General features: G+C 37.1%; 2 protein-coding genes across 4 annotated transcripts in view; one reads left to right on the forward strand and one right to left on the reverse strand.

Annotated features, from left to right (window-relative positions):
* KNTC1 (kinetochore associated 1) overlaps positions 1-950 on the reverse strand; it is a 76782-nt gene extending 75832 nt beyond the window's left edge. The window contains exon 1 of the mRNA XM_059408326.1: positions 862-950. The gene's annotated coding sequence lies outside the window, so the exon portion shown is untranslated. The remainder of the gene's footprint in view (positions 1-861) is intronic.
* A 267-nt stretch (positions 951-1217) lies between these two features.
* Positions 1218-21034, forward strand: RSRC2 (arginine and serine rich coiled-coil 2). 3 transcript variants are annotated; one of them, XM_059408328.1, is made up of 10 exons: positions 1218-1372; positions 5117-5273; positions 6431-6474; positions 8954-9144; positions 10009-10212; positions 12347-12469; positions 15235-15314; positions 17634-17863; positions 18285-18374; positions 20038-21034. In XM_059408328.1, exons 1-10 carry the CDS (start codon positions 1367-1369, stop codon positions 20215-20217), a joined length of 1305 nt encoding a protein of 434 aa, XP_059264311.1. In that variant the 5' UTR covers positions 1218-1366; the 3' UTR covers positions 20218-21034. The 3 variants fall into 3 exon arrangements, with proteins under 3 accessions (XP_059264311.1, XP_059264310.1, XP_059264312.1); XM_059408327.1 differs by having other exon boundaries at positions 1219-1372; positions 17631-17863; XM_059408329.1 differs by lacking the exon at positions 1218-1372 and adding an exon at positions 7291-7368 and having other exon boundaries at positions 5234-5273; positions 8932-9144; positions 17631-17863.
* The last annotated feature ends 685 nt before the right edge of the window (positions 21035-21719 follow it).

Here is a 21719-nt window from a genome sequence, read left to right on the forward strand (position 1 = left end):
CTAAAGCAAGAATACAGCCCAGAAGGCAGAAAAGCCCTGTCATCATTACAAAGTTTATATTAGTCTAAGAAGGACAAACAAAACAGTTAATATGTATTGAGTATGCACAGCAGTTTTGAATGCTTTACTCATTTAATCTGCACAACAACCCATTTTACAGCAGAGACATGAGCCAGGGATTAAATAAATGGCCAAGTCACCTAAATTGAGTAAATGATATAGTTAGACAAGATTCAAACTCACACCTATTAACTGTTGTATTACCTCCCTACAAAAATAAGTAAGTGCCCAATTACGAACAGTGCTAAAGTTTTGAACTAAACGATGCTCAGGTGGGGGCCGAGGGGCCACATAAGAAGAACCTGTTGGGTAAACGAAAGAGAGAACATGGGAGCTGAGATCCCAAGGGCAAGAAGCCAACTCTGCAAAGCTCAGAGAGAAAAGAAATGCAGGCCAGTGCAAAGGCTCGGGGGCTGGAAGGAGTTTGGGGCGGCTGCTGGGCCACAGCAAAAACGGAACAGTTCAAAAGCTAAACGAATCCTCAACTTTAAGATTGGGTTTTTATGCTCGGTACTACAAGGGAAAGACACTCAGGAGACGAGTGACCTGATTTGATAAACGATTTTTGATCAGTCGAGAGGCTGGGTGGAGAACCGATTAGCGAATTAGGTGAAATGAAAGTGTCAGTGAGGCCCCCATGCACAAACGCTCCCCGCCGGACAACGGACCAGCAAGAACCGACTTCAAACTCACTCCCGCCAGCTTCTTGATGGGAAAACACCCGAACTGGGCTGAGGCCGCTGTTACTACGACCTGAACCCACCCCCAGGTCTCTACAGCAGCGCATTACCCCCTCCTCACCTGCAACTGAAGAAACTAAAGAAGAACACTCAAACTTATCGTCCCTCTTCCTGCCACCCACAACTGTCCCTAATCTCTTCAGGTTCTAGCCCACGGGTTTAAATTGGCGGGAGAACACCAAACCCAACCCCTTTTACGGCAGCCGGAGGAGGCCAAAATTGCTTTAAAATCGAACTAGGAAGTTGCCCCACCTTAAATTCCACCCATTCCGATTTCCCGGCTGCGCATTCTAGGGTGTATTCTTGGCTCCGCCCCCTCCCTGGCCTTACACGCCCCTTTCAGAAGAACAACCAATCACTTCCTCGAATCGCGTTGCTATAGAGACTCTTATCACCACCCTTTTTTTTTTTTTCCCAGCAAGCTGTGCGACGCGCCGGGCCTCTTCCCCTTTGTGCCATCCGGGTCTCTCGCGCGAGCGATTTAGTCTGTGGCGAAGCGTCGGGGCGGCCGGTACAGTTGAGAGCGGCAAGTGGAGGCGCCGCCCTAGCGGCCAGGACTCTGGACTATGGCGGTAGGTGCCGACGCTGAGTATAAAACCCGGGATATTTTTCTGCTACTCTCCAAAGAGCGGGTGAACGGCTCCCAGAACTGTTGTCCGCGCGTGTGTGGACAAAATGGCGCCGCGGCCTTCTTCTGCGCCCGCCATCATGGCTGCCTGCTGTAGGGAGGGGGAAATGAGGCGGTGTCGGTGGGGGTGGGGAGCCGCAGGGAGTGTTTTTTTTTTTTTTTTTTCCAGAACTTTCCTCATCCCTTTTCTAGGCCTGTATTCCGTTCCACTCGTAGACCGGTCTCCAGTTTAGCTAACTCATTCTTGTTAGTCGTTTTTATTGAGTTTTATTAGGGCTTGGGAATTTCTGTTCGCGTTGGGGAAGGGCTGGGGAAGAGAGAAAAGGGATGGGGGGGGGTCTTTGAAAAGTATGGGATCAGAAAGGCGTTGTCTGTAAGGAGTGGAATGGAAGAAGAGAATCGTCTTGTAACGTTTTAGGGGGTGATTTTTTGCTTACGCTCAGTAAAATTCTAGTTGCATAATTTTAATTAGTGTTTTGTCTGTGAAAACCTTAGTTTATTCCTAAGTACGGAGCTGAGGAAGCTGTTGCTCAAAGGGAGTAAAAAAAAAAAAATCGACTTAATTCCGAGAGGGCTTTGAACTACGATTCCGATTGTCGTTCATTTCCGAAGCAGCTCGTGATGTAATCATTTTGAAGTCTTTGAGAAGGATTATAATAAAGCCTTATCATAGGCGTTGTTTCTTAAATTTAAGAACCCTTCATTGACCCATTTAATTTTAAATAAGAACGCTAGTTCTTTTAAAAAGCCTGCTTCGGGTATAGGATGCTCAATTCTGGTGGATCACATTATTGTGACTACTTCGTTTTTCTTAACCCTGTTAAAAGAGAAATGCAAGCATCTTGTGTTCTTTTCGACTGACTAGAAAGTTCTATGTACTCCTCTTCAAAAATAAGTAGGACTATAAACATACCGGAAGATTCGTAGTTTGCCCTTGCAAAAAATTGGGGTATCTGAAATTAGGATGGTTTCTGCACTCCCCTCCCCCAGTACCTAATTGAATTAAGAACCTATTTTTTTCTAAGGTTTCAAACAGTTGGAAGGCTGTTTGGTGTTTGTGCAATTAATTGATGTAATGTTTTCCTTTGTTTAAATAGTGTTTGGGGCCTTTTAAGGTACTTTAAAGAATAGTGGTGTTTTACTTGGGCGCAAATATATTAAAAAAATGAAGTCCGTTCAAACATTTGGTGCTGCAGTGCCTCCTTCAATAAAGAGACACAGTTCCCTGGAGAAGTGGCCTAGTATTAAATCCAGTGTACCTTCTTTGCACTGGAGAAAGATTTGTGTACTGTCTTGAGCATTATTAGGGTTTTAAACGGGATGTCAATGTTAAGATAACAGTGGTGAAAAAGCAGGTGCTGGAGTAGAGGACAGTTTCGCAGTTAGCATTTAAGATTTAGTATGTACACCCTGATAAATTGAAATAAAGCTTAGTAATTTTCAGAGAAATTTTATTCACTTCATTTTTTGGATACTTTTCACTAGGGCACTATAAAATAACCTCATGGAAATAAAAGTTTTGTGTGGGAGAAGTGGCCACCTATCATTTGTAGTCTGTTTAGTGATAGAATGGTTGGTTTTGTTTGTTTCTATAGTGTATTTTACAGGTGAAAATGGCTCTTTGATGTAAGTTTTTATCTTGTATTACAGGGTACCTTTCTAAGCAAAGGGCATTTGACTTTCCTGATGCCAAGCTTCTCCCATGTTAAGCAAGTAAATAAACCATTGACTGAAAACTTGTACTGCCTGGTCTAGATGCTGCCTTTTCCATCAGAAGGTGGTTTTCCATTCTGGTCATGATCTCTGTAAGAGTGAATGAGACGTGCCAGTGGTTCAGGAATGCTCTGTTTTGGTAGAGAAGTCGCATGAATTAAGAGAAGTGAGCAGTGCTTCAGTTTTTGCAATTTTATTTTACCAAATGCAGGCCCTACCAGCACTTCACAGCATCAGAGACATATGAAATAGTTTGTAATGATAATGATGAGAATGAGAATTAAAAGAAAATGACCAGTATTGTGAAAATCTTAAGTATCCTTACCTGTGGTACAGCATCAGTTATTTAATAGTAGACAGCAAAGAGCTAGAGTACCATCCTAGGAGAGGCAGGTAATGTTTGTTGGATCTTCTTTGTGAGATCGGAAAGTTGAACTCGATTCTGTGATGAAAGCTTTCCTCACAAAAATTTTATGATTCCAGAAATCACCCATACATAGAAAACTGGAGAAAGCATGTGTGATCACCTGAGAGTCTCTCCAGCAATTAGTTTCTTCCTTTGTGCTTGGTTTGGTTTGGTTGTGTTTTTTTGTTTTGTTTTGTTTTTTTACCACTGTTAGAGGTTTAACACATTTATGTCTTTCATCCTAGCTAAGCGTTTATCATTTTACTCTTTGAGTCTAGCATTGAGTTTGGCACATTTGTGACTCTCAGTAACTAGTTGTTGAAATAGTGCAATCTCTCACACTTCATTTGTTAAATTACTCCCCATTTAATTTCCTTGGCATTTGTTTTCTGGATTGATTTTCTTAAGGGAAAGGAGTTCGTTGACATGTGATTATTCCTCCTGCTGAAAATCCGTATTTATCCAATCCAGTTTCTTTTGTAAAACAGCATGGTAATAAATATTTTAGGCATTGTGGATCACATACAGTCTCTGTCCCATTCCTTGCTTAATAATCCTTCCAAAATGTGAAAACCTTTCTTAGGTCAAAGGTCAAGTAGTCCACCTTCTACATACTGCTGAAACTGTTCCCTCTACCTTTTAATCAAAATCTGACTTGGGAACATTCAGGTTTTAGCTTCACAGAGCTTTTTTCTAGGACTCATTTAAATCAATGTCTTTGTGTGATACTCTTAGTAGCTTTGCTCAGTACGCAGTTATGAGCAAGTAAGTTGGAAAACAGGGAACTGATACTTAGATGAAGGAACGTCCTTTTGAGTAAATCAGGACTCTTGGGAAAGTGTAATACTTGATTGTTTTTTTAACTTGTACAAAATTTGCATTGTGAAAATTTATAAAATGCTTTGAAGCAGAAACAACTTAATGTTTCCATAGCACAGAGCATATGTGAGGAGAGGCAGACCATATTTTGCAGCAGCACTGTGCCAAGGGGCTCTTTTCATTAAAGAGGGTTAATGAAATTAAGAGTGGGTTCTCAGATAGGTAAGTTAATTTTGTTTATTCTTTTATAATCTAGAAGCATTCTCTGCTGTTCTTAGATTTTACAGACTTAAGTCTGTTTAAATTTTACTACTTCATTTTAAATGCCTTTTTAATGTTTGCTAATATAGAAGTATTGGTAAAGTCACACATATGACTTCACAAATCTAAAATGGACTGTATTTTCTCTGCTTGTTTTATTGGAAATACTTGGAGCCCTTATTCTTCTCGTCTCCCCATTGTTTTGAAAGTTATGAAAATGATTTTTTTAAAATAATTTTTAAAAAGTTAAAGACATCAGCCTAATTACATATGTCTGTTACCGAGTTAGTCATTTCAGTTTATTCAGGCTTGTTTATTAGGTACAAATAATACTTAACTACTTAGAAATTGGCCATTCTGGTTTATTGGTTTTTTCTTTTTAAATTTTGTAAAACTCAAGGAAGATTCTCCTCCCTCCTTCTTTTAAGAAATTAGAAACATTTTAAATGTAATTAAGAACTTAATAATCGTTTCTCTTTAAACTTTTAGGCTAGTGATACAGAACGAGATGGACTAGCCCCAGAGAAGACATCCCCAGATAGAGATAAGAAAAAAGAGCAGTCAGATGTATCTATTTCTCCTAGAGCCTCAAAACATCATTATTCGAGATCACGATCAAGGTCAAGAGAAAGAAAACGAAAGTCAGGTATGAATTGTTGGAAAACTGTAATTACTTCTATCCATGTAAATGTGTATATAAGCCATAAATTTGGTTTTTTATATAATTAATAGGTGTTCTTTTCAGTTGAGAAATCAGTAAGGAAAGTACATTGGTAATTTTCTGGACAATTTTTTAGTTATGAGAAACCCAAATGCAGAAATGTCATGACTTGTCCAAAGGCAAAATATATATATATATTTAAATTTTTGTCACAGTAATTCTGTTTTAACCCTGAGTTGTTTAAATTTCAGTCTTTCAACATTGGTAAAATATTTTGAAAGATATGCCTGGGCAGTGGTGTATTTTTCTGAGCTTATTTAATGTGCTTTTTGATGTGAGTTATGGAAAATTTTTAACCTTTTTTTTTATTTAATTTAATGTTAGAATATTTCTGAAGTGAGAGGTCTTGGCATTCTGAGTTGTTTCTTACTCATTTACTTGAAAAAGAATTAGACTGATGTAGTATAGAAAGTATGATGTTTTGCTGTATGTTTTTTAAATTAGTATTGCTACTTAATGAAGAGGTTAAGTGAGAAGTAGAATACTAATGAGTTAAGAGTTTTAAGACCTGGGCTCCATTTATTTATGCTTTATGCCCACAGATAATCATCTGTAATTAGTTAAAATATAATTTTATGTGTATATTTGTAACTGTACTGTATAAAATCACTTTTGAATAGAAATTTCAAAACTGTAGCATCCTTTTGACTACTTATGCCAGATAAGTTCAGACTGTATTTTCTTGCTTTCTTGTTTGTTTCTACTAAGCTGCTTTACAAATTTTCTGTGCGCTGTAAAGCAAAATGGGCTAGTCACAGTGGTTTGTGAATTAAGAATCTTTGACAGACTGAAAGACAGTATATATGTTTTTGATTTGTCATGAAGGATTTTGGAGGGGGGATGTTTGTTTTGTTTGCTCTCAGTTATATTTTTGTTTATTCAGAATGCTTGATTTGTTTCAAATATATACAGTGGTGTTAAGTAGTATAATCCCACCCTTCCATAAAAAATAGTCTTTAGAAGATAGTAAGTGGAATTTTAATTTAGGAAAGTGGATTGGAAATCGTCCTTTTGAGTATTGGAATTTGTGTTTGAGATGTTTCTGTGTCTTGTTTATGGTGAATTTTTGTATGTATTTACAGATAATGAAGGAAGAAAACACAGGAGCCGGAGCAGAAGCAAAGAGGTAATTAACACTTTGTAGTGAATAGGCACTTTAAAATTCTTGTAAAGTATCTGGTAGAAATGTTTGTGTGAATATATGATACTATCAAGGTAAGTACCAAAACTTGAAATTTAAAAGGTTAATTGGGTATAAAATAAGCATGATATGGATCATCATTTTTCAAGAAGATAGTTGTTTATATGAAAAGTTCATTCAAAAACTATTAATTTTATTATGTTGTGAAAATATTCACAATAAAAATTTCATATGAAGATTATAATTGGTTTTTTTAGGCCTGTCACACAGAGCTTCCATTAATCTGAGGTCCCGAGTCTCCTTATACCTGACAGCTGCTCAGGATTTTCATATAGCAGTCATCTTTAAGTACCAATATCTATTCTAGATAACTGTGGGCTTTTTCTTTATGGAAGATAATGAGTCCTCTTTGCATTAGCAAACCAGCTCAGTTTCCCTGAGAATAGTACCGAATTTTGAAATAAAGTGTCTGTGAGGGACAGCTGGAAAGGTAGCAGTGACAGCAAAACTGGAGGAAAAAAAAAGACAGCAGCTGTATGAAAGAGAAGCAGGAGTTAACTTGCTCGCCCACCTGAGAAGACAAGGAATGAGCCAACAAGGAAGAACAGAAGTAGGAGCCAAAAAGGGAGGAGAAGAGTCTTGTGGGGGCTGGGCAAGGGACTCTGAAAACAAATGTGGGCAGGGACTTCACCTCTTCCCCTAATGGAAGCTCTGTTAAATTTTTAATTTAGGAGAGTTTTTGTGAAAATGACTATTTTGTTTAGCTCACATGATAACATTTCTATAATAAATCATACTCAGCGTGCTAATGCGCGAAGAGACTGAACTGAAGACGCTGCAGACTCAGATAGCAAAATAATAAGCCTACTTCATGATAAGGTAACTATTAGTCATTCAAACTCCTATTTCCCTTAAGTATATCTTAAATCAGTTAAGGGTTTTATTGTCTTTTTTTTAATAATAGTAATGTTATGTTTGGAAAACTGGTTTGAAATAAACTCTAAAACCTTTGGAAATTGAACCACTTAAAGCTTTTCCAGTTTGCCATTATATGGCAAAACCAAGGAAATACTTTTATAAGCTCATAATACAGAGAACTGGCAATGAAATTAAAATTAAGCTGTGTCTCCAGGTCTCTCTATTTTTCTGCAAAATATTAAATAACATTCTGCGATTCTTTCCAGATATATCATGCATGTTCCAAAATGTTTGGCCAGGTTTTTGGTTTTAAGCAAAGTTAGTCTTGAGTGTAAAGAAAAAATGCTATGTTCTGGGAAACCTGAGTTAAGTGTCCTGTTGTAGAAAAGCAGTGGACTGGGCATGAGAACAACATGGGGTCTGGATTCGGCTGCTACCATGTAGTTTTGTGACTTTAGATCTTCATTTAGTCATACTTAAAGGAAGGGAAGTTTAGAGGATCTGAGTTTCCTTCCAGCTTTAAAATTGTGTTTCTGAGATGTCCAGGTTTTTAAGCTTTAACTGAAAGATGGATTTGACAACTTAATGTGAGGAGATCTAATGTTTATCACTTCCTAATTTGGCATGTGAGAATAGGATGGAGACTTGATCATGCAATTAATTTTAGCTCAGTCTCTGAATGCATATGTTGTGAAAGCAAAAATTTGGTTTTTATCTCTCAGAGTATGGGGGAAGTATGTATTGTATAATGGTATAGGGATTAATTATGTTATGCCTAGTTTGATTTCATAAAAATTAAAACAGATACGGTTGCCATTTTCTACCCTAGGTACATGAAATGTAATAGAACTTCAAGCCCGTTGGGATATTGCAAGATGAAAAGTGATTTCTTCACAGTTTAGACATTGGGAGAAAAATCAAGAGCCGTCTTTTAGAGAGAATGTGGCAGTATAGCTATAAAAAGGACACTTCAACTCTGCGTAAAGTAACTTAAAATTGCAGAAAATACTAATAATTAGTAAGATTAATCTTATTTAGCTACCTAACTGAAATGCGTTTTCTGTGCATTTCCTTGTGTCCTGATCTTCACTATTGTTAAGTTTTTAAGCCTAAAATAATATGTATTCTGGTTATGGAAGTTGATGTATACGTGTATACATGATCTGTTTCTCTAAAAGGTTTGTTGGAAAATTTTGAAAGTCTTGATATATGTGTACTTCCCTTATTCCTTTAGATAAAAGAAACACCAGGGATTCCTCTTTTTTCTGATAATAATGGTTTTTCAGTATTATTTCAACATTGAAAATCATTGTTTTAATAATTTATTTTGGGGAGGAAACTGCAATTTGGGGGATATATAAAGACAATAAGATTAGTAATATTCATCTGCAACATTTGGGTGATGTGAAACTAGATCATTTTTTTTATTTGCCACACACTCCTAAGGTTACTAATGTTGCATCACAACATTTTTGTCTACTGATACCCATACTAACTCTCTTTGTTGCACTATTTTCCTGAAAGAACCAACTTCTTCTTAAAACAGGCAAGAAGACATGAATCCAAAGATAAATCATCTAAGAAACACAAGTCTGAGGAACATAATGACAAAGAACATTCTTCTGATAAAGGAAGAGAGCGACTAAATTCATCTGAAAACGGTGAGGACAGACATAAACGCAAAGAAAGAAAGTCGTCGAGAGGCAGAAGTCACTCACGATCTAGGTCTCGTGAAAGGTAAGTGATTTTGTTATTTATAAGTTAGTGCCATGTAAGGAGCTGTATTATGTAAAGCTTCTCATGAACCCAGCAATACACAGACTATCTTAATTAGAAAGTAGAAGTTTTTTGCTAGGATCTATTCCTTTGCTATCTAATGTCTGCTAGTAGCTGAAGTCTTTGGGGCATTGTTTTCTGATGAAGGTAAAGAAAAGTGTTAAAGACTCAGGGATTAAAAGATGATCGTGTATGATTCACATTCATCTAGCCAGTATTTCTTAATTTCTTGATTTATCTGTCACTTGCAGTGAAAAAATTTATTTAGTTGACCTACGTTTAAGCCAATATAACAGTACTTCTGTATTGTCAATGTAGGATTTATTTGCTGCTAAATTAATTTAGATTTTCTTTTGTATTGAAAACTGGATCATGGCAGAAAAATTGTGAGACTTTTGTTAAAAGAAGCCAGTGTTTGATGTATGTTTGGAGTTTTCTGTGGGAATATATATATGTGGTATATCAGATTAGGTCTGAATTTTTTGGTAGTAGATTAACTTGTCATCTTTAAGTCGCATAAGTACTTCACTAAGGCAATAATTGACTTTAAACTATTAAATAGGATCTTAAGTTGGGTTAGGATGCATTGCATTTTTAACATGTAGCTTTATTGTGTGCCCTCTGAGACATCATCAAACAAGAATAAAGGCTCATTTGTTGTTACAATTTCTTCCAGTAGATGCCTCAATTAGCCTTTCTCTACACAATACAGATTAGTTTATTGCCTGGCTTGACAGCACACACTGCAGATAATTAATTCATAATGTCTGTAATTTGAGAAGACGCAGCTCTAAATAACTACTCACTTACGTGTTTTAATTTCAGGCGTCATCGTAGTAGAAGCAGAGAGCGGAAGAAGTCTCGATCAAGGAGTAGGGAGCGGAAGAAGTCACGATCCAGGAGCAGGGAGAGGAAGAAGTCACGATCCAGAAGCAGGGAAAGAAAACGCCGGATTCGATCTCGTTCCCGCTCAAGATCAAGACACAGGCATAGGAGTAGAAGCAGAAGTAGAACAAGGAGTAGAAGTCGGTAAGTAGTCATCTCTTGAATAAAATCAGATAGTTCCCTCACGGGGTCTGTTTATCTTCCCTCAGTCTGAGAATATCAAAATTGTGGGTCAGAATTTTATTTGAGTTACAAAATATTTTAACAACATTCTGACTAATAAAGAACAATTTAAACACTTGCCATAGCATTCTTAGAGATACTCATTTAATCAGGTCTTCTGTGAAGTGCAGATAGAAATAGTCCTATTAAAATTACTTCAGTTGTTTTGGGTGTTGAATTGTGTTAATTGTATAATCAGAGTAGCTTAACATTTATTGCATGCCTGCTATGTGCTGTGTATTAATGTCAGCTCTTCCATGTACTACCTCATCTAATTCTCAAAACAACTGTTTTGTGAGTTAAGACCGTCGGGCTTAGAGAGCTTGAGTAACTTGCCTAGGAAGCCCCAAATCATAGTTGTTAAATGGTCCTGTCAGGACCAAGTCCCAAGTATGTCTGAATGCAAAGTCAGTCTATGTGTTTGACCCATCATACTGCATATGCTGTCTCAGGTATTCAGAAAGATGAGCTTAATTCAAACCTATCTTGATTGAGAGGAGGCCTTAATTTGTTGAGACAAAGTACAATGAAGAGCACAAGAGAAAATTTTTAAATAATCAGGGTATATATTTAGTCTGTACTTGTTTATATCAGACAATTATTAATAATACATATGCACAGATACTGTTATTAAATAAGGGGAAAGGTTTTTTGTTAATTGTTCAAGTTAGTCTGTAAAGACAAATTACTTGGCTTTCTCTTGTTTATCAAGGGTTTTGGGGGGGTTGGATGCAAATGGTGGGTGTTTTAGATTTTCTTTATTTTACTTTATTTTATTTTTAAGATTTTTTTTATTCAACACAGAGATCACAAGTAGGCAGAGAGGCAGGCAGAGAGAGAGGAGGAAGCAGGCTCCCCGCCAAGGAGAGAGCCCGGTGTGGGACTCTATCCTGAGACCGTGAGATCATGACCCGAGCCGAAGACAGAGGCCCAGCCCACTGAGCCACCCAGGCGCCCTCGATTTTCATTATTTGAGCAAGAGCAGTGAGTGTGCAGGAGATAAGAGTGGGACAGCAGCAGAGGGAGAAGCAGACTCATTGCTGAGCAGCTTGCTGGCTGGGGTCCCTGGAATCATGACCTGAGTCACCCAAGAGCCCCTCAAAGTGGTCGTTTTGTTTATTTATGTTTTTTTCTTTAAATTAATTAATTTATTCTTAAAGATTTTATTTATTTATTTGACAGAGATCACAAGTAGGCAGAGAGAGAGAGGAGGAAGCAGGCTCCCAGCCAAGCAGAGAGCCGATGCAGGACTCCATCCCAGGACCCTGGGATCATGACCTGAGCCGAAGGCAGAGGTTTAACCCACTGAGCCACCCAGGTGCCCAGTGGTGGTTTTATTAAAGCACACAGACAGGACCTATGGGTTGCTGATGATCAGTTTTTAATCAGTAGTTCAGTTTTTAGTAGTTTACTAATTTAAGCTTTACCAGTTAAGAGTTCTAGTGAGTTTAGGTAAATAATAATTTCATCATTATCATTAATATTTTATTCTCCATGTGGGCTTACAAGCCATTATTTGTGATATTTCTAGTTTTTTGTATTATGGCCTTTCTAGTTTTGACCACTGCTACTCTTATTTTATTTTGCTCAGTGCCTATTTTTTTTATCTTCCATTCCTAATTATTTTGTTTTACTGATTTTTGTGCTTGGGATTTTTTTTTTTCTTTTACAAATTCATTGTAGATTAAAATACTAGGAACATTTAAACTGTGGATCTCATTACTAGGGATTTATCCTGCATACTCACTTATATGAATATAAAATGACTGATGTGCAAGTCTAGTCTTTGCAGTGTTGGGTGTAATCGCAAAGGATTGGAAAACATCCTCAATAGTCTGTAGCAGGGAACGTTAAATGAACTTATAGAAGACTAGCAGCATATTCAGGGAACTACCAAACCCTGTGGAAGCTATAGTACAGAGAGGAAAGGGTTCTAAATGGTTTGTCTACTGTTTGCATTTTTGTTGAACCTCTGCAAATATAATGGATTTTGATAAAATGAACTAATTATCACTGCTTTGCCATATTGCAACATGTGAAATACTATTTATTACAGAGATAGGAAGAAGAGAATTGAAAAACCTAGAAGATTTAGCAGAAGTTTAAGCCGAACTCCTAGTCCACCTCCCTTCAGAGGCAGAAACACAGCAATGGATGCACAAGAAGCTTTAGCTAGGAGGTGGGCATATTTTGTCTTTGATGCATTTTTCCTTTTCAACTTGAAGTTGATACTCAATTGTGTGGACAAAGTGAATGCTTTCAGAGTTTAAGTTAAATAATTAAATATAGCCATGATACATATTGTGCCAGTTTTGATCTAGAACTAAGTAGTTGGTTAATTCTCATTTTAAACATTTACCTATTTGTGCAACTGGAAAGATTACAATGTCTGCAACAGTTTCTCTGTTTTCCTTCATGATTAACTGATTCATTTTTCTCAAATTTAGGCTCCTAAATATTTTTGATTTGCAATAAAAACTTTTTTAGAAATCTGAATCTGATTCAAGAGCTCTTAAATTTTGCCTCTGAAACTGCATTGTCCTTTTGTTTTTCTTCCTCAAGAAAACAGTCTGAAACAATTCTGTCAATGGGTTTCTTATTTTAAAGGTGGCAAATAATAAACATTACAAGGTGATTTGTTTGATCTTGAAAGTCTTACTGCTGATAGCATAGGGAGACCGTTTCATGTTTTAATTCTGTAAGCATTCCAAAGATGTTGTGGTAATTGTGGGACTACACACAGCGGGGCTGTCTGGCCGAAATGTGCAAAACCGTTGAAAGAACTGCCTCATATAGAGAGGCAAGAAGTAAATTAGAATCCAAGTGCTTGTTTGCAGGTTTTCCCATATTCTGAAAACTATACTCTTGATTTTGGGTTTTTTTTTCCTTATGAAATTGAGTTTGTATTTTTTTTTCATTACAAAAATACAGTTATCACAATGTAACCTGATGGGCTGCTGCCCTGTGAACCCAGCCTGGCAGAAACTCCAGCTGAACAGCAGCAGCAGCAAAGGTGTGAGCTCGCCCCTTCTTCGTTCCATTCACTGTAGTGAATGGTGTTAATTCCAACCTGCAATGGCCATTTTAAATATGCATCAATAGTAGTGACTCATACTTTCTTTCTGAAACTAAAATCCACAGAAGTAACTTATAAAGAAGGATCTGTTAAGTCTGACCAGTATTTTTTTAGGCCCTAAAGTTTATTCTTATAAGTTGGTTGTGCTTTAATTTTTGGCTTTTATTAAAGTTGAAGCTGTTAGTAGCATCAAAAACTAATCTTTAGTGATTTTCAGATGACAAGTTTACATGAAATAACTCTTTTTAAACCTATTTTTTTAAGCTTTTATTTATTTATTTGACAGAGATCAAAAATAGGCAGAGAGAGAGAGAGGAAGCCGACTCCCTGCGGAGCTCGATCCCAGGACCCTGGGATCATGACCTGAGCCGAAGGCAGAGGCTTTAACCCACTGAGCCACCCAGGCGCCCCTGAGTTAACTCTTTAAGAATCAAATTGGTCCTTGGCTACTAAAGGGCGATCTTTTGTTAACAAGATATTACAGTATATAGGCCTTTTGTTGTTCCATTTTTGTTTTTAAATGTGGGCTATTTTTAAAGATTTTACTTATTTATTTATCTGTCAGAAAGAGAGAGAGAGAAAGCACACAAGCAGGCAGAGAGGCAGGCAGAGGTGGAGAGAGAGGCAGGCTCCCTGCCGAGCAAGGAGCCGGATGCAGGACTCGATCCCAGGACCCTGGGATCATGACCTGAGCCCGAAGGCAGCGGCTTAACCCACTGAGCCACCCAGGCATCCCTGGACTATTTTTAAACTACTTTGAAAACAGTTTTAGTATCTATGTACCAACATTTTAATGTTACCTCTAATCAGGAACTTGTATTCCCAAGGACAAAATCAAGTCTGTACTGTGTCTGTCTTGAATGTGTGCTCAGTAAGAGGGAATAAAATTATATTGTTATGTTCATTTTATGTAAATACAGCAGTTGTTAAAGCCAGTGCAATTTTCCTACCCATAGTACACCAAAACAAAAAACCTTTCCCTTAATCTTTGCCCCTTTATATCACATTAAAGGAGAAAGGGTGACTTTTGACTTAATAATTGGGAAATCAAGGAGTCTTGAAAAAGGTTTCTCTTTCAGGAACTCATGAAGATGCTATTACTTAAGATTTGTTGTATAAGAAGTAGATACTAACTTGACAATACATTTTTAGTATATGTATTAGTAAATTTAGTGTGAGTGAACTACAGTCTCTTTTTTGTTTTGTCTGAGGATGAATTTGTGTTTCAGGTTTCTAGTTCCATTGCTAATAATACATTTCTTAAATTGCTAAAAGTTAGTTCCCAAATAGGATTTATTGGCCTCTTTTTTTATTTTTGGCTATTTTTAATTTTTACTGATTTAAGGTTATATGATTAAAAAGTGTGTTTCAGTAGAAAAGTCATAATTGGCATGTTTTAATTGGCCTTATCCTGTATCAGCATCCCTCCTAAGAAGCATGTAGGTAGTTCTGTAATTACTGTTTACTACTTTTAACATACCCTAAGATTTACTCGGTTCTCAGTATGTCATTTGCAAGATGTAATGTTATCCATACTGTTAAAACCATCAATGGTAAAGGTTGAATAATTTTCATTTTTTAAAACTAGTCTCTGTGGGAAGTGTGTGTAAAAGATATTCCAATTTTTTGGCAATTCCATGAATTTAAAAATGTTTAAAACCAGTATAGAAATATTCTTTAACTATGACTATCTTAAGGATGAATGCTTTTTTTCCCCCACATACAGATACCAATTTGTGTTAAACTTAATTTAAAATTCTGTTAAGTGTTTCGTTTCTATACATGTGGAGAAATACAAAGAAATACAAAGATAAATACTGGTTTTATATTGAGTGTTGTTATAAACTTATTGAAATTATTTTTGACAGGTTGGAAAGAGCAAAGAAATTACAAGAACAGAGAGAAAAGGAAATGGTTGAGAAACAGAAACAACAAGAAATAGCTGCAGGTAATTTTTTTTACTATAGAAGTGTGGCATTTTTTTGTAGGAAATCTGGAAAGTTCAGAAAAATAATAGGAAGAAAATCACCTATGAGGCTTGCTTACCCATCAGTGTACTGTAAAACTGTTACTATTACTGAAATGTGAACATTTTTAATGTTAACTTTCATTCCTCATAAATTCGTCATGCATATGTATTTCTTACTTGGTTGATGCACCTGATTTTGACAAGTAAACAGTCACTGTTCTCGTTCATATAACACTGTAGCCATCACGGCATATTTTTTTACTCATGGTTTTTGGGAAAATGCAATTTATTGAAGATGACAACTGATCTTGGGTAAGAAATCAGGTTATTAGACATAACACAAACATTGCCTGTGGATGATTGAAGGAGATCAGGGAGACTTACTGAATTACATGGAATGTAATCTGGAAGGTGTTTTTGTTTATTCACATTCCTGATAAATTGGTGGTACTAGAAATAATCTAAAATTGTACAAATTGGGGTACCTGGCTGGCTCAGTTGGTAGAGCATGTGACTCTGAATCTCAGTGTTGTGGGTTGGAGCCCAGTGTTGGGTGTAGATTACTTAAAAATAAAATTAAAAAATTTTTTTAAGAAATTGTGCAAATTGGGGCGCCTGGATGACTCAGTGGGTTTAAGCCTCTACCTTCAGCTCAGGTCATGATTCCAGGGTCCTGGGATCTAGCCCCGAGTTGGGCACTCTGCTCAGCAGGGAACCTGCTTCCCTCCCCTCTGCCTGCCTCTGTGCCTACTTGTGATCTCAGTCAAATAAATAAATAAGATCTTTTAAAAAAAACCTGTACAAATTGCCTTTAATAAGTATTCATGCATTTTATTTATTTAATATGGAGGGGGTAGAAGGTGAGGCAGAGGGAGACAAAGAGACATGTTCCACACTCACCTTGGAGCCAAGTGAGGGCTCAGTCTCACAACTCTGAGATCATTATGTAAGCCAGAATTAAGAGTTGGAAGCTCAACGGAGTCAGCTATCCAGGCATCCCTGCCATTTTGCTTTTAATACTTGAATAGAACAGGGGCGCCTGGGTGGCTCAGTGGGTTAGGCCGCTGCCTTCGGCTCAGGTCATGATCTCAAGGTCCTGGGATCGAGTCCCACATCGGGCTCTTTGCTCAGCGGGAAGCCTGCTTCCTCCTCTCTCTCTCTCTCTCTGCCTGCCTTTCTGCCTACTTGTGATCTCTCTCTGTCAAATAAATAAATAAAATCTTAAAAAAAAAAAAAATACTTGAATAGAACAAAAACTTCCATAACTGGATTCCCATAGTATTAGTAATTAAAGAACTTTATAAGTTTATTCTGGGCTGACAGAAAAACATAGAGTACTCTTTGTGTTCACAAAAAATTAACTTCGTTCCTGACTGAATCACTTAAAATAATGGGAATACCATGTGTGGCATTTAACTTCTGTAGGATTTGGGCTTCCTGTTTGCTAAATGTGCATAATACTTGTTTAATATCTTAAATGTTTGTGGGCGCCTGGGTGGCTCAGTGGGTTAAGCCGCTGCCTTCGGCTCAGGTCATGATCTCAGGGTCCTGGGATCGAGTCCCGCATCGGGCTCTCTGCTCGGCGGGGAGCCTGCTTCCCTCTCTCTCTCTCTGCCTGCCTCCATCTACTTGTGATTTCTCTCTGTCAAATAAATAAATAAATAAATCTTTTAAAAAATATATATCTTAAATGTTTGTTACAAATTTCAGATGAACGTCTAAATAACCATTTTTTAAGCTTAAAGAGCCATACAAATAGTATTCATTGTTACAAGTTTAGCTACAAGTACCATAGTTCATTTTCATTGAAATCACAAATTTTTTTATTTGTAGAATTCTTTTTTTTTTTTTTAAGATATTATTTATTTATTTGACAGACAGAGATCACAGGTAGGCAGAGAGGCAGGCAGAGAGAGAGAGGAGGAAGCAGGCTCCCCACTGAGGAGAGAGCCCGATGGTGGGGCTCGATCCCAGGACCCTGGGATCACAACCTGAGCTGAAGGCAGAGGCTTTCACCCGCTGAGCCACGCAGGCGCCCCTTGTTTGTAGAATTCTTACTATTTTAAGATACATAAAGTATTAGTATATAGGAGGGATCATATCCAGAAATGTCTATTAGAAATAAATTGAGGTAAATTTTGCTAAAATATTAATTCTTAGTAAGCTAACCTGCATTTCCTTATTTTGGTAAACATATTCTGCCTTTTTGTTAGATTAATTCTTACCTATAAATGCACTATTGTAAATCAGGAGGTTGGTTTTGTTAGGTTTTAAAATCTGTGCTTCTGTCTTTAGCAGCTGCAGCCACAGGAGGTTCTGTTCTCAATGTTGCTGCCTTGTTGGCATCAGGAACGCAAGTAACTCCTCAGATAGCTATGGCAGCTCAAATGGCTGCCCTGCAGGCGAAGGCTTTGGCAGAGACCGGAATAGCTGTACCTAGCTATTATAACCCAGCAGCTGTGAATCCAATGAAATTTGCTGAACAAGAGAAAAAAAGGAAAATGCTTTGGCAAGGCAAGAAAGAAGGGGTAAGTTCTTTAATTCTTCTCCTCTTTTGTCATTTATTCCTAATTAGCAGTTGCTTAGAAAAACAAATTTGGATTGGAAAAGATTGATTTGGGTTTATTTTTCTTCTCCAGTCTTGATTGTAATAGTTTAATTTACCACAGTTTAATGTTGGAAAAAGATTGATCTAAGAAGACCAGTAGTGATTCAGAGAAATCCAGTATTCCCATACATTTGTAATGGAGGAAGATGCTCCTTGGCTTAGGCTTTTTCATACTGTTTATTTACTTTGTTACTTTGTAGTAGAAATTTTAAAATAATCATAAACTGAAAATAATTAGAACTGCACTGTTACAATACTATAAATGTTATCATTTCTTTTAAACCTTATTACTGAGAAAGCTAAATTTTATGAATTGTAAAAGTTCATTGTTTTCTTTACAGGACAAATCCCAGTCTGCTGAAATATGGGAAAAATTGAATTTTGGAAACAAGGACCAAAATGTCAAATTCAGGAAATTAATGGGTATTAAGGTGAGTTACACACTTGGAATTAAAATTCATACTAACATTTTCAGACTACATTGGTCCTTGCCCTAAAAGTTAATTTCAGTAATGTGTGATCTCTGGGTACTTTCTAGTGTCTTTATGTTTTGTGCTTCACGTTCATTTCACAGAATTACGTTGTCATCGTTAGTTGACAATACAGACCATTTAAATTAACATAGTTGTTGATTATAACCTATTTATACCTTAATGAACCTTTTTCTAGTAAATAAAAATGAAATTATAAATGGGAATTAATAAATTTACTTTTAGAAAATGTTCATTTGAAGCAAACTTTAGGGACACCTGGTTCACTCAGTTGGTCAAGCATCTGCCCTCCACTCAGGTCATGATCTCGGGGTCTTGGGATCGAGTCCCACATCAGACTCCTTGCTCAGCAGCAGAAGAAGAACTATTAGAGGGAGAACTCTGCCTGCCACTTCTGTGCTTGTGCACATGTGCTCTTTCTCTGACAGAAAAAATCTTTTTTAAAAACTGAGTGTACTTGGAATCAGGCCTTAATATTGAAAGTTTCTAGAAAGCTGTTTTATTTTTTAAGATTTACTTGACATAGAGAGATCACAAGTAGGCATAACAGCAGGGAGACAGTGGGGGAAAACAGGCTCCCTGCTGAGCAGAGAGCCCTATGGAGGGCTCGATCCCAGGACCCTGAGATCATGATCTGAGCTGAAGGCAGAGGCTTTAACCCACTGAGCCACCCAGGCACCCCAGAAAGCTTTTTTAAAGATGTAGGGGGTTTGTTTTTTCTTTGGTTTTGTTTTCTGGTGGCATTGTTTGGTTTTTTTTCTTGGTGTTTTCTATTTTGTTTGAATCAAGTGGAAATATACAGATCTCATACTAGATTTCATGTAACAAGCTGGAAAAAAGTTCACAAACACTCAGGTATTGGTTATTATTACTTTAAGGGAATTGGTTTTTCATTGAAGGGATATTTGGCTTAAACTAAGCTTCACTGGGGCGCTTGTGTGGCTCAGTGGGTTAAAGCCTCTGCCTTCAGCTCAGGTCATGATCCCAGGGTCCTGGGATCAAACCCCGCATTGAGCTCTGTGCCCACCAGGGAGCCTGCTTCCCCCTCTCTCTCTGCCTGCCTCTCTGCCTGCCTCTCTGCCTACTTGTGATTTCTCTCTGTCAAATAAATATATAAAATCTTTAAAAAAAAACAAAAAACAACTAAGCTTCACTGAATTGGCTTTTTTGGAATGATACCAGACAATATTTGCATTTACTGCTAGCTTTCCCTGTTCTAATTCTTTCCTTAGCTTCCCGCATCATTCCTTCCTTTGGTCTCTGCTCAGATGTCAACTTTTTAGTCCTTTCTCACTTGCCTTTTTAAAAATAGTAAGCATACCATCCCCATTTTCTGCTTTTCTCCTAGACTTTACTTAGATATTAAATGGTATGTTCTACATTTTCTTTCTCGTACACACTAAAATGAAGTTGATTTTTGTTAAATCCTGGATTATCCCCATACCTAGAAAGAACAGTGCCTTGCATTCCATAGGTACTAAATAAATAAGTAGAAGGTAAATACCTATTCTAAAAATGTGATTTATTGGTACTGTCAATTGAGAAGAACGACTTATTCTCATTTCTGTTTATTTTAATAATATATCTTTAATTTGGTATTTAGAGTGAAGATGAAGCTGGATGTAGCTCAGTTGATGAAGAAAGTTACAAGACTTTGAAGCAACAGGAAGAAGTATTTAGAAATCTAGATGCTCAGTATGAAATGGCAAGATCACAAACCCACACACAAAGAGGAATGGGATTGGGTTTCACATCATCAATGCGAGGAATGGATGCAGTTTGAAAAAGATCAGACTTAATGTTTGGGACTTTATGGACTTCTGGTTCTGATGTCAGGTCCTTGTTCACCAAACAGCTAGCATTCTAGCTTGCATGGGTGTTGCATTGACTTTAATTTATTGAAAAATACGATTTTTTGTAAATATCAGATCAGTGATACTGGTGTTAGTGTTGTAATCAGGTTAAACACACTTCCATTGAACTTGACAGGACTATAGAAGGACAATATTTTTCAGTTCATGAATTCTACTTTTCAAATACGTAAAAGCTGCAGGTGGGATAAAACCTCACACGTGGGTATTTCGTGTCCGCCGTCTCGTGTACTTTTGTACTTAACCTTGTACAGTTATTTTCATCTCTTGAAACATGAAAGAAATGTTATGTAGATGTTCTTTAGAAGATCTGGCCATTTGGTACATAATCCAGCACAAATACGCTGGGTGGTGATGACAATAAAAATGGTTTTCTCAACACTGGTGTTAATTTAAGTTACCTGGAATTCTTATTTGAATTTGTTTCATAGTTTTTTGTAGCATTTTGCAATTGCTATTAGAGAACACTAGGTAGATTTTCTTTTTCTTTTTCTTTTTTTTTTTTAAAGAACAGTTAACTGCTCTAGGCAATACTATGGTAAGCAGAAATGTAAAAGAAAGTCGGGAGAAGTAGACAAACTTATTACGATAATACTGTTTTCCTACTACTGTAAGGAACAGAATGGTGTACAGTATTTGTTCAATATTCCATATGTTATTCAGGAAATAGATTAATACATTAAAGGGATGTATGCACTTTTATTTTAATAAAGTGCCTTATTACAAGTTCTTGGTATGCCCTTTGCTCATTATCCCTTTGAAGTCTTCAGTAGCACAAAGTACTAAAATACTAGAAAACTACTTTGTTAAATAGGGCATAAATCTGGTGAAGGAAGGGGACTCTAGAACTTAAAAATCATTTGTTTTTATTACTACAAGATCATGATTCACCTTTTCCTAGAGAAATTGGGGAACTGTACTTAATGGTAAAACTTACACCTTTATTTATTTATTTATTTTTTATTTTGGGGGAGGGACAGAGGAAGAGAATCCTTCAAGCAGACTCCTCACTGAGTGCAGAACCTGACATGGGACTGGATACCATGACCCATGAGATCATGACCATAGCCAAATCCAAGAGACAACCAGCTGAGCCCCTTGGGTGCCCATTATACCTTTATTTTTTAATTTTTTAAAATATTTTATTTGACAGGTAACAAGAACGGTGAATGGGAGAGGGAAAAGTGGGCTTCCTGCCAAGCAGGGACCCTGATGTAAGGCTCAATCCCAGGACCCTGGGATCCTGACCTAATCTGAAGGGAGATGATTAACAACTGAGCCACCCAGGTGCACCCAACCCTTTATACCTTTTTTTTTTTTTTTTAATTTTTTTTTTAAGATTTTATTTATTTATTAGGCAGAGAGAGAGGACGGGAAGCAGGCTCCCTCGCTGAGCAGAGAGCACGATGTGGGG

The sequence above is a fragment of the Mustela nigripes genome, chromosome 8, assembly GCF_022355385.1.
Source record: "Mustela nigripes isolate SB6536 chromosome 8, MUSNIG.SB6536, whole genome shotgun sequence".
Taxonomy (NCBI): Eukaryota; Metazoa; Chordata; class Mammalia; order Carnivora; family Mustelidae; genus Mustela; species Mustela nigripes.

What these genes read in the sequence shown, in the direction of transcription:
- RSRC2 (XM_059408327.1), top strand. An exon ending in CAAGAAGCTTTAGCTAGGAG is followed by an intron (nt 12,470 to 15,234) that starts GTGGGCATATTT and finishes TATTTTTGACAG; the next exon opens with GTTGGAAAGAGCAAAGAAAT. An exon ending in GGAAATTAATGGGTATTAAG is followed by an intron (nt 18,375 to 20,037) that starts GTGAGTTACACA and finishes TTTGGTATTTAG; the next exon opens with AGTGAAGATGAAGCTGGATG.